The sequence below is a fragment of the Teleopsis dalmanni genome, chromosome 2, assembly GCF_002237135.1.
Source record: "Teleopsis dalmanni isolate 2A chromosome 2, ASM223713v2, whole genome shotgun sequence".
Classification (NCBI taxonomy): Eukaryota; Metazoa; Arthropoda; class Insecta; order Diptera; family Diopsidae; genus Teleopsis; species Teleopsis dalmanni.
The window spans coordinates 65312491-65326392 of record NC_051847.1 but is presented as its reverse complement, the minus strand read 5'-3'; the positions used below and the strand labels follow the sequence as shown (position 1 = coordinate 65326392).

Genomic DNA, 13902 nt, shown 5'->3' with positions numbered 1-13902 from the left:
AAAACTACAGTCATAAAAATCTATGGAATAATAGTGTTGCCATATATGTGACAGATCGGTGATTTTTTGATTAATGTGATATGAAAAAAAAATTAGTTGAATCAAATTCTTTAAATATATGGTAATAGTATCTCAATTCTCACGATCGCATCTATATTTAAATCTAATTTGCTTTCGATAATGTTTGTAAATTGATGTATGTATGTAACACAACGCCTTCAAACCTTAATATATAAAATCACTAAAATAGTAATTAATTTATATACCTTATTATATAAATAAGTTATTTTTTTTATATTATATTTAAAGTCTTATATTTATATAAAATTAATTATTTATATGCACATTAATGGCTTATAAGTAAGCATATCCTTCACAAATCTTTATAGATTTATTAACACAATATATACTTTATATAGTAAATAAAAAATAAATTTTTTTTATGTTTTTTTGATTTTATAGTCATTATATTTTAATAGTTTTATATATATATACATAAATTGACTTAAAGCTATGATCAATTAATAACAAGAGCATTTTGGTGGTATTAGTTGTGTAGGTATTTGTTCAAATTTACAACCAGTCCCATAAACAATTTTTAAAACAATGTTTATTAATTTATATATATAAATTGATTATATATAAATTATATTGTAAAGATATTTTATAGCTTATACTAACCTTATGATAAACACCGATTCTTTTAATTGTAGGCGCTATTTTAATTAATTTTTATAATTTTTTAATAATAATAAATATATATCATTTAAGATTAAAAATTATTCTTAGTAATTAAATTTATATTCTAATTAAATAAATTAAAAATAATTAAATAGTAATTTCATATTGTTAACGCAGGAGTTCTGTTTTCGTCAATAATTCGATAAGTTTTTACAAAGCTCAGCACAAACAGAAACAGCGGGTAAATTCGTTTAGTTATTTAGTTGACGCTAGTATCGCGTAGTGAACGCGTGGACTGTAAACCTCTAAGTCCTTTTTCTAATTTATCTGCATCACCTGCGGAAAAGCGATAATTGCCTTGTCCATTCGAATTACCAGTTCCATTCACACCCAAATGCGTACGGTTGTTGCGTATGTTGACGACATGCGTAGGATTTGTAGAATCGTTTGAACTGAAATTTGTGACTGATATACGTCGGCTCGTAAGCAATTCGAGGTGTTCATCGGATTTTTTCTTATAACAATTCGGTACACTTTTAGTAGGTGGATTGCATTCCGCAGGTTCCGGTAGTCGTTTGTATTCTGCGCTGCGTGAATGATGCATTTTCCAAGAAGTACGACGCGTTAAAGTGCAATTATATGCAATTGGAGCTGAAGTGGATGTTGGAACTATTGTGCCCGTTGAATTGTTGGGTTGTGAAAAGTTGGAATGTGTCGAACTATTACTTGATAAACTGGAGTTGCTGTTATGTTGACTGCAGACTAAAGAGTTACGTTGTGATGTTCTGTGATGTTTATCATCTTCATTGATGATGTGCACCTTTGCTGTGGGCTTTTCCTCTAATTGTAATTCCTCATTGTAACGATTCGTTGTAACTGAATGCTTCGATAATGCTTTTGTAGTATGTTCATTAGGCAATAGCTCATCTGTGGAACGACAGCAACTACTGTTGCTACCAGAATGTTTCATAGTCCAACGAAAGCAATTAGAGTTTTCATCATCCAATGGTGGGAAGGTTTTGTTGTTACTATCTGATGAACGACGTTCTTTGCAATTACTTACTGGTACATCACATGGAGAAATGACTTCTTCGATTGTATTTAAGGGCGATACTTGTAAAGTTTGTTGTTGCTGTAGCATATCCATTTCAGTCTTTATTGTCGGCTCTATACCCAATAAACCTAATACCAAACGTGGATTTGCCAATACAAATCGTTCAAAAGTGGCGATATCAATTTTGAAAAAGTCTGTTTGACATCCCCGCGATACTTTGGTTGTATCGATCGGTGTGCCGGGCTTTGAATTACATACATTTACCTGTTCAGTTCTTGCTGCAAGTGGTAGATGCATTTCACGTCCCCATATATCTGGCGGATGTGATAAACAACGTTGTAAATGTGTATCATCTGCATTGCTAGCAACAAAGTGTGTGCTCACTACTGCGGTGCCACAAATATTGGGTATAGAGCGCGCCGGTGGGAATTTCAGACTGGCTTGTGATGCCATTGTAGAAAATGTGACTTCTTGTAGCGCCTGTATTGCATTACGTACTTCCATACTAAGTTGTGCCACATCCTGGTGCAGTGTGGACACTTGTGAATCTAAACGTTCCATTGAGTGTCTTTTAAATGTATCACGCAGTTCTTCCTCTCCTTCGTAAATATTTAAGTCTTCTTCTAAAGAACCAGTCTCTATGCTTGAATTGACATTCAAAGAGCGTTGTCGTTCTACACGTTCTCGCAATGAAATTTTGGAACGACCACGTTGAATAATTTTCAATTTGCGTGGACTATTCATACCTAATAATGGCGAACGTCCTAATAGTGGTGATGGTGTTGTTATGCTGTGATGCGGAGAAGCTGTTGTTGCTGTTGCCACACCATTATCATTGTCGTCTCTACCACCATCACCATCTTGTTGATTTTCATCGTCTTCACTGATACTTGGTAAAGGAAATGATGGCCCAATGTCTGAATCTTGACTTTCGTAACCCTCACGTAAATTGTAAGTCAAATCATGTTGTATATCATTAGCGAACTGTTGCTGGTATTCTGGATACAAGCGCAGTACTTCTACTAATCCGCCCATATGAACGCATTTTAAATCACAATAGGTTAATGCCTGTGTGAGAGATAGACAATGTTTTGTTGGAATATTAGCGTAATTTGATAGTGAAAATATTGAAATATAAATAAAAATATAGAGAATAAGTAAAATAATCGTGGATAGAATAAGGGCAAAATAATTTTTTTACTATGGTAGAAGAATATGGTTCCGATTTGAAAAAAATATGGAGCACATCGTTAGACTTCATTTTTTGTTAATTTGCTATGAAAGTTTTATTAATAAATTCATTTACTGCATTATATTAGAACGAAATCATAAACCAGCTGTAGAATAATTGAGTTAATTAATTATATTTTTATTTTTAATTGCTAAATTTTAATACTATTCTTTTGTAGAGGCATTATTTATTGTTTGAGTTTATATTTCTTTCTCGGTAATATAGTTATATCGTTGGCGTAGCCACAAAATTGTATTTTGTTATTAAACAGACTCTTATCAACGTCCGTTTCTGAAAGAACACTATTAAGCACAAGATTGAATGTTAGGGAAGCATCTGCTTGTTTGACGACTAATTCAATCCTAAACAGGTCTGTTAGTTCACCTTGAACGAGTAATTGATTTGTTGTATTCTTAAGGGTTAATATGATTAAGTTGGTCAATTTTATTCAGATTCCACTCTTCAATAGCGCTAGCTTAATTTTTGAACGGTATATTTTGTCAAAAACTTGTCTGAATTCTATGAAAAGGCAATGTAACATATGTCAATGATATTGACATACATTGTTTTCATAGGACTTTTCATAGAACTTTTCAAAAATCTGACATGTTGTTAAACATTGATCTATGGTTTAACTTTTAGTTTTTTCGCAACAAATGTGATAAGTAGTTTATAGGACATATAAACAGGTGATATGCAATTCTAATTTAGACATTTACCTATATATGCTAAATTTTATAATTAGGTTTAGTAATTTTTTTTTTTTGTCGGCATGGAGGAGTTGAATGCCTACGCATTGACCATATTCCGGCGCCTCGGAAAGTGAGTGCACGACGACTCGCACGGACTAAACCACTCCCCCTCATTTCTAGACACTGAGACATATATTTTCGTTATTAAGTATGACTTTACAGAAATTAAAAAAACCGTTAATGCTAAATAAATTGTCGTTTGAATTTCATATCAAAAAACAAATTTACGCTTTTATCACTTTATAACTTTACTATTTATCTTTATTATATTGAAACAATCTTCTATCTATTTGCTTTGGCTAGTTTTACTTACAAATGAAGTCTTGGCTAGTTGTGGCATAACACGATTAGTTATCGTTTCTAATTTGATAGGCACGAGTTTTAAGCTTGGTACTTGCAGTCCAAATAAATTATATATACACTATAAACTAATTTAAAAAAAAAGGCTGGAATATGTCCTAAGACCACTGATGATGGGTACAGCTTTGTATGGTCAGTCAAATTTTAATAAATCAAATTTTTGTTGTTGTTTGTTCATTACTGTTCAAACCGTTCTATCTTGTTTTCGTATTAGTTTTCCACTTTTACTTTTGGAATATGTATTATATATTTTTTCGATCTCTAAAACGTATTTTACTCTATATTTTCTTGTACATGCATTAAATAAATCAGTACTAATTTAATTAAATGAGAGTAAAGGATTGTATAAATGGGAAAATTTAATTTCATTTAAAAAATATAAAAATGTTTTTTGCATTTTACCTTAATATCACTACTGCTACGAACCACCACATCCTGTCCTGCGCTGTTTGTTGTAGCAGTCATTTGCCCACTTGACGTACCCACCAAATGTACGTTTATGTCTGAACCGACTAAATCACCTTTACCTGTTGCATGACATGTACAAATATTTGAATAAAAAATAATGGTGTTAATATTACAAAAAATTTATGAAAATTAAATTAAATCTCAACACAAACAAAGCAAATATGCGCATAACACGCATAACGTTTTTATATAAAAACCTCAAATAAAAATTTCACACATAAAATTTATAGTTTTCGTTAACTGTAACTTACTTACCCAGTATAGCTACTACCATGTCGTCCTTGATTACTTCCATGGAACCGTTGCACAGATAGTAAATATAGTTAAGTGCATCGCCTTTGTGTATTAAATATTCGCCAGGTGCGCAAAAATTTGTTTTGATATGCAGTGAGAGGAGCTTCAAGCAACCCTGCAAAAAATTGCAATAAAAATGTCAGCATGATTATGCAAATACGAATATTTAAATATTAAATGAAATTTTTAAAATAATCAAAAATGCTGAAAATTAATAAACGTGAATATTTTATACGCGCTATTGGGGAAGCAGCACATTTATTGACTTTTCTTGCTCCAAAATGGCAGTCGACTTAAAGTGTTAAAGTGGTTAACCTTTGTTATAAAATAAAGTGAATAGTTAAGTTCAAGGATCTTAAAAAATTAAATATTCAAGCAACTGAAATTCTTACTTAAGGTTTTAATTTTCTGAAGAATTTCGTTTAAGTCTCTTGACGGTGCTATTCAGACTTTTCCCATCAAAAAGTACACATTCAATCTTGCTTACAATAAGGAAAAACGATGCCAAAATGCATGCAAATTCCAACATTAACGAGGGTATTGACATCTCCATATCGAGATAAAGAATTCTGACAAAGTTAAACACAACAAAAGGCTCCTCAGTGAAACTGAAGCGAAAACATGCTTAACATATTTTGCTCCTTGTTCGATTACGTGTTTATGTGTGAAAATTTCTAATTCTTAAATTTTATTTAAGAAGAAAAATGTGACTTAGCAAATGCCGAAATACAAATTTGCTCACATACTTTAGAAATAATGCTATTCTTATAGATTTATTTTTAAGTGGATTATTAGTTAAATTTAATTTTTGGATTGATAACGAGGGCTGCCTTCTAAATCTTGCACCTAACAGTGAAAACATACTAGTTGAAGAGTGAAAATGGTTTTATTATTTTTTGAAGTATTCTCCATGATGATCAATACATTTTTGTATACGATTGAACCAATTTTCGAAACAGTTTTGCCACTCTGGTTGGTATCTCCAAAACCAGAGTTTTGAATGTCTCAATAGTTTGTTCGAGCGTAGAAAAATACTCGCCACTCATTTTATTCTTAATGTTTGGGAGCAAGCAGAAGTTATTGGGTGTTAAGTCGGGACTGTAAGGCAGATGACACATCAATTCGACGTTTTAAATATTCAAAAACTTTTTTCTTTGAGTTGATGTGTGGGAGCTCGCATTGTCATGTTGGAGGATGATTTTACTTCGATGGTTTGTTTTTTTCAATTCTTCATGGAGTTCCGGTAAACAAATGGTTGTGAACCATACAAAATTGACCATTGTAACTTGTTTAAGTGGTATAGTTGCATCATGATCTGTTTTTCTGTAAAAACATGCGACCATTGGGATAGATTTCTGATCACTTTGGAAAACCTAAACAATGAATTGCTATTTTGTTTCGTGCTCATAGGCATAGATACATGATTCGTCAAATTTCTTGATGTCGTAGACGTGTTTTGAACTACTTCGGGTATAATTTTTCAGCATTTCCTGTCACCAATTAACATATGCCTTTTTTTAAGCGATTGTCAAATTATGAGGAATTCAATGGGAAAAAACCTTTTTCAAAGGTAAAATTGAATATATGTTGGTCCCACTACTGCCCAAGGACGCCCCTATCTTCCGGTATGTAACATGCCGATCTACGTCAATCATTTCTTGCACTGCATTGATGCTCTGGTGCAATAGCTGTTTTTGGACGACCTTTCTCAATTCGTCGTTGAGAAAACGACAGTTGCTGGATGCGGTGTTTCGTCACCACATGTTGAACTAAGTTGTCATTAACATGTATGGGCCCATCATGTCTCCAGATCAAATGTACATAATTTAGTAATTTTTTAAAGATGCAATGTATATCAACAGTTATTTAAAGATTTGTACTTACTAAAATATGACAATTTTGTTCTGTAACTGAGGTTTTTCATCATACAATTCTAACACAACTAAATCCATTGGTAAACATGGTCTGCTTGAACTCATTCATAATCTTTGTGTAAGATTTTATTTGATCAGTTTAAAATCTGAAAATCTGGTTTTCTAATAAATAGATGTATAGACAGACATAGCTCAATTGATTTAAAGTAGCACTAAAACTCAACTGGATTGTTCTTTAACTAAATTTTGGTATATACTTCCTTGATATAGTATACGATTCGATTTGTTACTAATTATGAGAATTTATTTATGTAAAACATATAGCAGTTAACGCAGAGTCAAACCAAGTTTTAATCTATTTCTATTGATTTTTTATTAATATTTTTAAAATATTTTTTATGCATATATATAATTATATATTCGTGGAATCAATAAAACTCTTTCATCACGAGTCTATTATATTGTTAGTGTACCCAAGTTATGAATAACTAAAAAAAAATAATTGAAGTTAATATGTATTTATGCGTAAAAAGTTAATTAAAATTATCTAATAATTAATGTATTTTGCTTTTCAATAACAACTTTATATGGTTTTGATATTAATTGGCCCATTAAAATATAAAATTGGCCTAATATTTTAAATGCTGCAATTACAATTACAATTGTGTTATTATTTTTATTTAGAACTATTGACTGATCCATTGATCTATTGTAACATAAACCAGTCGTTCGTTTAGTTTATTTTTGAATGGTAAAACGAAATTATCGTATATTTGATAAAGAGTTAATAGAAATGCTGTTAATGGTATCTTTATTGAGGAGTGTTATATATCTTTTATTTGCAGTAAAAGTAAATATTTTTAAAATATGATTTTCATAAAAATAATTAAAAAGTATTGTTTACTTATTAGGTATTTTCGTATATTGAATTTACAAATATTATGTGCACTTCACTCGATAAGGATTTTGCCGATTTCGAATATTGCTACTTAAAATCGGTCAACCGGTCCTTCAAATATATGTCACTAAGGTTAAAACTTTACAAAGTGCCACTAACAAATATAACGGTATGTTTTTAGTAATTGAATACATCAGAAAGTTAAACAAAGAATTAAAAACCTTTTGTACCATTGTCAAAACAGATTCAGTACCAAGTTTTAAAAAAAGCTAATGGATATAAGCCTTTTATGTATAATATAACATTTGATGTTTGCAAGTTCTTGAAATCGCCTAATCATCCAGTAACAAAAATATTTTATAGTTTATTTAGAAATCGTTCAAATGTAAATCACACATGTCCATACAATGTAAGCTAACTACGGAAATTGGTAGCTAAATTTTGATTAACTGATTTTTATTTATTTTAGCATGATTTTATAGTGGATAAACTTGATTCGGCGGTATTAAATGAAAAGACATCACGTTTACCGATTCCGGATGGAGATTATGCAGTTTATATTACATGTTTTGCTTATAATATTAAACGTATTTCAGTTAAGGTGTATATCAAAGTATTTTACAAAAATGTACCATAAATATATGTTGATTCTTTAGAAAAGTATATGTATGCGGCAATGTACTTAGATATATACAACCTTCTACATCTGAACATTTTTTTGAAGAATTCATTTTTTCTTTATATGCACACACAACAAATGTAACTAATAAATATATTTTATCGTTATATTTTAAATATTAATAAAGATATAGATATTAAATATTAACAGAGATATAGTGCGTAAATTAAAGAAGGCAACCTAAAGAGACACATGAAGATCCTGAAAATCTTTGGATAAGAAGTTTTGTATCTTCAGACACTTCAAAGTAGATACAACAAAGTAAATTTTGAAGAGAGCTTACAGTTAAGATACACTGATGGGTCCAAATTGGAAGACGGCAGCACTGGAACGGGAATTTTCAGGACGCAGTAGCAATGGGTCAAGTGATTTCCATTTTTCAAGCGGAGATCCATGCCCTAAAGCTATCCTCTATAGAATGCTTATGTACTTGCGATACTAACATATGCATCCTCTCAGACAGTCAAGCAGGTCTGAAATCACTAATGGTATTCACATTCTAATCGGAGTTGGTTTGGGACTGTTTTAATTTTTTCAAGATCTTAGCGACGAGTTATTCTGTGATTTTGTTGTGGATACCGGGACATGAGTGACATGAAGACAATGAAAGGGCGGAGTTCGGGACAAAGAAAGAGACAAAAACACATTTTGTAGGCCGGGAAATCTTCTGCGGTATCACAACAGCTTCAAAATTAGTCCAGTACGTAAAAGGGAAAAACAAAACCTAACTGATTTCTGGAAAGTCCAAAAAAGCATGAGTTTTATTATCTCTAAATTTTAGATAATAAATAGTTCCGCACACAACCGTTCAGTTTAAAGACTTTTATTAAAGAGAACTTATAACTAAAATAACAAAGGTAATATAAACTACTTAATTACATGGTTGCATTTATGCTGACACTATACATAAAAAGGCTGAAGCTGTTCTAAACTTTAGCAGTTCAGATATTAAACTTTACACGGAACTGTTAACAGTACACTGTACACTGCGAATTCATCTGAAAAAGACTGGTCTAGCAGAAAACGATTTTTGTTGACTCTATCAAGAGCATAAGGAAACAGCAAAACATCTAGTTAAAGTACGGCCTACATTTGTGACGAAATTCTTCAAAAGTTTAGAATCGGTTTAGTTGGGCGAAAGGCTGGACAAAAGATTTTTTAGTTCACAGTGGATGCACAGCCTAACTATAATAATAATACAGTGTGTTAAAAAAAAGTCCACGCTGAATATCTCAAAACTATTTTCTGCAAGTCCAAATTATTTAAGGACTACTATCTCTAAAATTAATGTAAGTCCTACTACTTTAACTAAATGTACCTAATTTGCGTCTTGAGTATTAGTAAATGTTGGGCATCGATGTTTTTATCTATATATAATAATATATATTATATATTAGAATATATACCCTGTGAATGGTATACTAAGTATACTAAGAAGTACACTATGTATACTAAGAACGATATACAATGTATTCTATGAATGATTTACTATGCATATATACTATAAATGAATATGTATAAATTTTCGTTGTCGTCATAAATTAGTTACTAAAAAATTTAATTATTTCAAAATTTTCATATTTTTGACTGGTGAAAAATTCTTTGACGCGTCAACTTCAATTGGTTTGTAAACCAAGAATAAAATAATAAATTTAAATGAAATTTTGGTTGTGTTTTAACAAAAGCTGAAATATTAAATATTGATAAATATTAAAAAAATGGCACGCTGCTAAATTATAGCATAACATAGCCACAATTTCAAGTTATAGCTCAACCTTGTAGTGAACTCAGCAATCGTAAAAGTTTTTACAACAAATTTAAAAAAGAAATTCGAATTTTTTCATATCTGTATGCACTTTATCTCTGGATTCCAACTTATTTTAAGTTTAAGTGCACATCACAGATTAACATTTCCATATTTCACGTAAGTAGTGCAATGATGTGTAAAAAAAAAATTGCTGTTAAGGAACAATAGATTCGACTATTGCATACATTAAAAAAAAGTACTGAAGTATTTGAAAAATTGTTCTGCACAAAAATGTGCAAATAAGGATATATTTTTTTTTATATAGGTATATACAGGTTTGCTCTCATAGCTAGTTGCCGCATATTGTGGTCAGGAAGCTACGCATGCATAACTCTAGAAATAAATTGACTTTAAGTACTGAAAAGATGAGAGGAAGCTCTGAAATGTAAAGTTTTATTCACGCAATAAAAAAACGCATTTTGAATTAAACGAATTTTTTTTTATGGATGTGAATTCATTGCATCATCAACTCGTAACGTTTGCTTCTGTTCTTTTGTTCTTCTCGAATAAGTTGAATTTTGAACTTTTACCTTTTCAAAATCACAGAAATTCTCACAAAACGCAAAAAAAATAAAAACGAATTACATATTCATGGAATCTGTTGCTTACCTGCGAAGCTGCCTCAAATATTGGCAACTGCAAAATTTCACGGTGTAAATGCATGGATACATCGCCTCTCAGCTCCTCTGGAAACTCGCGTAGCGTCTGTTGTTGAACATGTAAAAAAAGAGGTGAAAAATTCGAAATGAATAAAGTTGCAAAAAATTTTTAATATTATTCAGTGAGTAAAAAAGATTTTCCTTTTATTGTTTGGGACAATCGAGAGTTTTTATAACTATTATTTGATTGTTAAATGGTGTATGTCAGAACTGCGCTGTTAGTATATTAATTGCTGCTAAGTAATCAGTTTCTGACGGTTAAAACTTTGATTGGAGTGGAATTGATATTATCAAGAAAAACACAAAGGTATTATACAGAGATTCATATCATATCAAGGAGATGTTTCTTTTAAATTAACCTGAGAGTAATATCATGGGTAACCGAAAAATAATTGTATATTAACAATAATAGAATAGAATTTTGAAAAAGGACTGCGTTCGATATAGCTACAGGAACTGTTCCACTTGCATGAATGAGATGATTTGCCTAATATCATCTTAATATATATTAATATATTCATATTGGTGCGAAGATACAATTCAATTTAAGTTAACTGAGATAATTTTGAATAATGTCAGTTAGTTAGGAAATAAGTTTTTAAATATTGTTGGTTATTTTGATGAATAAAGTGTGTGTGTTTCAAAATATAAGTAACGGTTATAATAAATATAAGTTTAACATAAATTACTTATCAGGATCCAGTGAAATCGAACGAAAAGTGGGAATAATCGTAACAATATTAATATATTTGAATGATTACAATAAATCAAGTACCACAATATATGATTATTAAAAAATTGTTAATATCGATGGTTGCTTCCTTCGTTTAATTTTTGGATTATGGGGTCAAATATAGTGCGTATGTCTACCATGAATATATTCCGGAAGGATGTTTCATCAAGATTCTGAACTATCACACAAAACATACACCAACCAAAAAAAAGTGATCGACTTTCACAGTGACTTTTTTGGTGATGTTAATTTTGCTACCCAGGGTTAGCTCTGTAAAATATTGGAGTATAGTATATATTTATGGATGAAGATTGTATAGGTTTAGTTATGTGAAGTATGTGATATCATTGTCAATAGACTTTGAGTCATAATTTGTGATGAAGACTATTATATTCGCAGTAGACTTTGAGTGTTAATTCGTGGTGAACCATATTTATAAACAAAACCATTGAAAGTTTGAAATAAATTCCAAAACGATCTAACAACTATTTCTTATGATCAATAAAATTGGTATTATTTTATTAAATCACCATTCGTTTGCTATTAACTTATGTCATGAGACATATATAATGAATTCACATATTTATAGATATGGTGTATCGATTTATTTTGGTAGTGGTTTTTAATCTCTTAAGACTCCTCTTGGTTAAGTGCCCAATCTTACACTCTTAAAGTATTTTTCATACTTGCATTATATAAAAATAATAAAAAAATAAAAGAATACACAAGGTAAACACAAATTGTATTGCTTCCATCATCGCATGTACATAATACCTATAGCAAAACAGATATTTTGTTATTAGCATTTGGGAATACCGAACTTGACATTGGGTAACAACAAACGTAACAGTAGCACCAAATGACAGTTGGTAATAATATTGTCTCTAAACTCGGTATCGTTTTTTCAGAATTTTAACATTTATTTCGACTGCCGTGTTTTTGTATATTCCTATACGTATTTCGGGAAATTCGCTTTTGACTTCATAAGGAGAATTCCTAACATTGTTTTTGTATATTTAATTTTTTTTAAGTAAAAGTGTATAATATTTTGTTTGTATAAAATATTTTGAACAAAATTTTATGTTTTACCATCTTACATATTTTTTCCAATCAATTATTTTAGTTAATGGTTTATACTAAAACTTAGGACTAAAACTAAGGATATGAAAAAAGAAGTAGCCTTCAAATTTTAGTACCATAAAACTATATTTTTTATTACATCTTCCATCATATTGTATATTCAACTCTTTTAACATCTATGTCAGCTTATTGAGTATTGAAAATAAATACTATCTGTCTTTGATGATCTTTGGCTTTTGTGATATATATTAATTAAACCAAAGTGGGAGAACGAAGTAAAAAGTTACTCATACGACATGTCTAACAAAAAAATAATAACAGCATCAATACAATTTTTGAGAATATTTTAATTAAATAATAAAAATAACTGAATAATGGTGACAAAGTAAATGCTCCCTCTAAATGTAAATAAAACTTAAGTAATTGTTTTCATACGCTGTGAATTTGTAGTATTAGTAAAATATTTACCAATACATATAGGAAACTTTAGTATTTAGATACTAAATTTTAAACGAGCGAATGGGGAATTGTACTTGAAATGTGTATGTGTGACACATGCTGTTAGCAACATAGCAGTCAAGTAACAGTAGCAGCTGTGGTAAAAGTTGTATCTTAACAGCTGTGCTTAGCTAGCAGAGCACAAGTGATTTTATATAAAAATGTCATATTGTTTATGTTTATTAAAATAACTTTTAATGTAAATATAAGAGTTTATATGTACATACTTCTTTAAATACACAATTTATGCAATACATATAGACACATATGACTACATATAATCATAATCATGCATATTATAAATAAATGTGTTGCTTTACGTATACTTGAGTTTTACGGAATTTGTCTGAAATTCGTCGCACTTTGCATTACAATTCTCCCGCGTATGCCTCTCACATAAAGTCGAAGCATTCAACTTTGTATGAAAATGTGTTACTTGTAATGTTTTATTTGTTACTGTGGAGCAATGTATATGAGAGCGTTCATCCCAAAAGGATAACAAAACGTTAACAAATGTACAACATGTAATTTATGAGTTTAAGTGTGCTTACAACTAAATATGTAATTTAAGTTTTGTTTTCATCACTTTTTTGTTTTTGTTTTTTGAACTTATATTTTAATTTATTGTTTGATGTTTTTTATTATTTTTATTATTTATGTGGGTTTTTAACTTTAAACTTAAGTATTTGGGGTTTTTGTTTTTGTATACCAAAGGCATATGTTAACATAATTAAATAACTTTAAAGTGACCTAACCATAATGTATGTAACCTTTTCATTTTAATTTTTAAATATTCAAGATACGTGGGTAAATGGTCTACATTCCGTAAATAAC

At 30.1% G+C, this 13902-nt stretch overlaps 2 protein-coding genes across 2 annotated transcripts; one reads left to right on the top strand and one right to left on the bottom strand.

Annotated features, from left to right (window-relative positions):
- Nucleotides 1-860: 860 nt before the first annotated feature.
- LOC119674724 lies at nt 861-12721 on the bottom strand. The gene is made up of 5 exons (XM_038085880.1): nt 12710-12721; nt 10708-10803; nt 4802-4955; nt 4481-4605; nt 861-2803 (listed from the first exon to the last, which is right to left on the bottom strand). Exons 1-5 carry the CDS (start codon nt 12719-12721, stop codon nt 941-943), a joined length of 2250 nt encoding a protein of 749 aa, XP_037941808.1. The 3' UTR covers nt 861-940.
- Nucleotides 6025-8249, top strand: LOC119681895. Its single transcript, XM_038095198.1, has 4 exons — nt 6025-6051; nt 7626-7781; nt 7857-8021; nt 8082-8249. The coding sequence occupies exons 1-4, from the start codon at nt 6025-6027 to the stop codon at nt 8247-8249; spliced, it is 516 nt and encodes a 171-aa protein (XP_037951126.1).
- Nucleotides 12722-13902: the final 1181 nt, after the last annotated feature.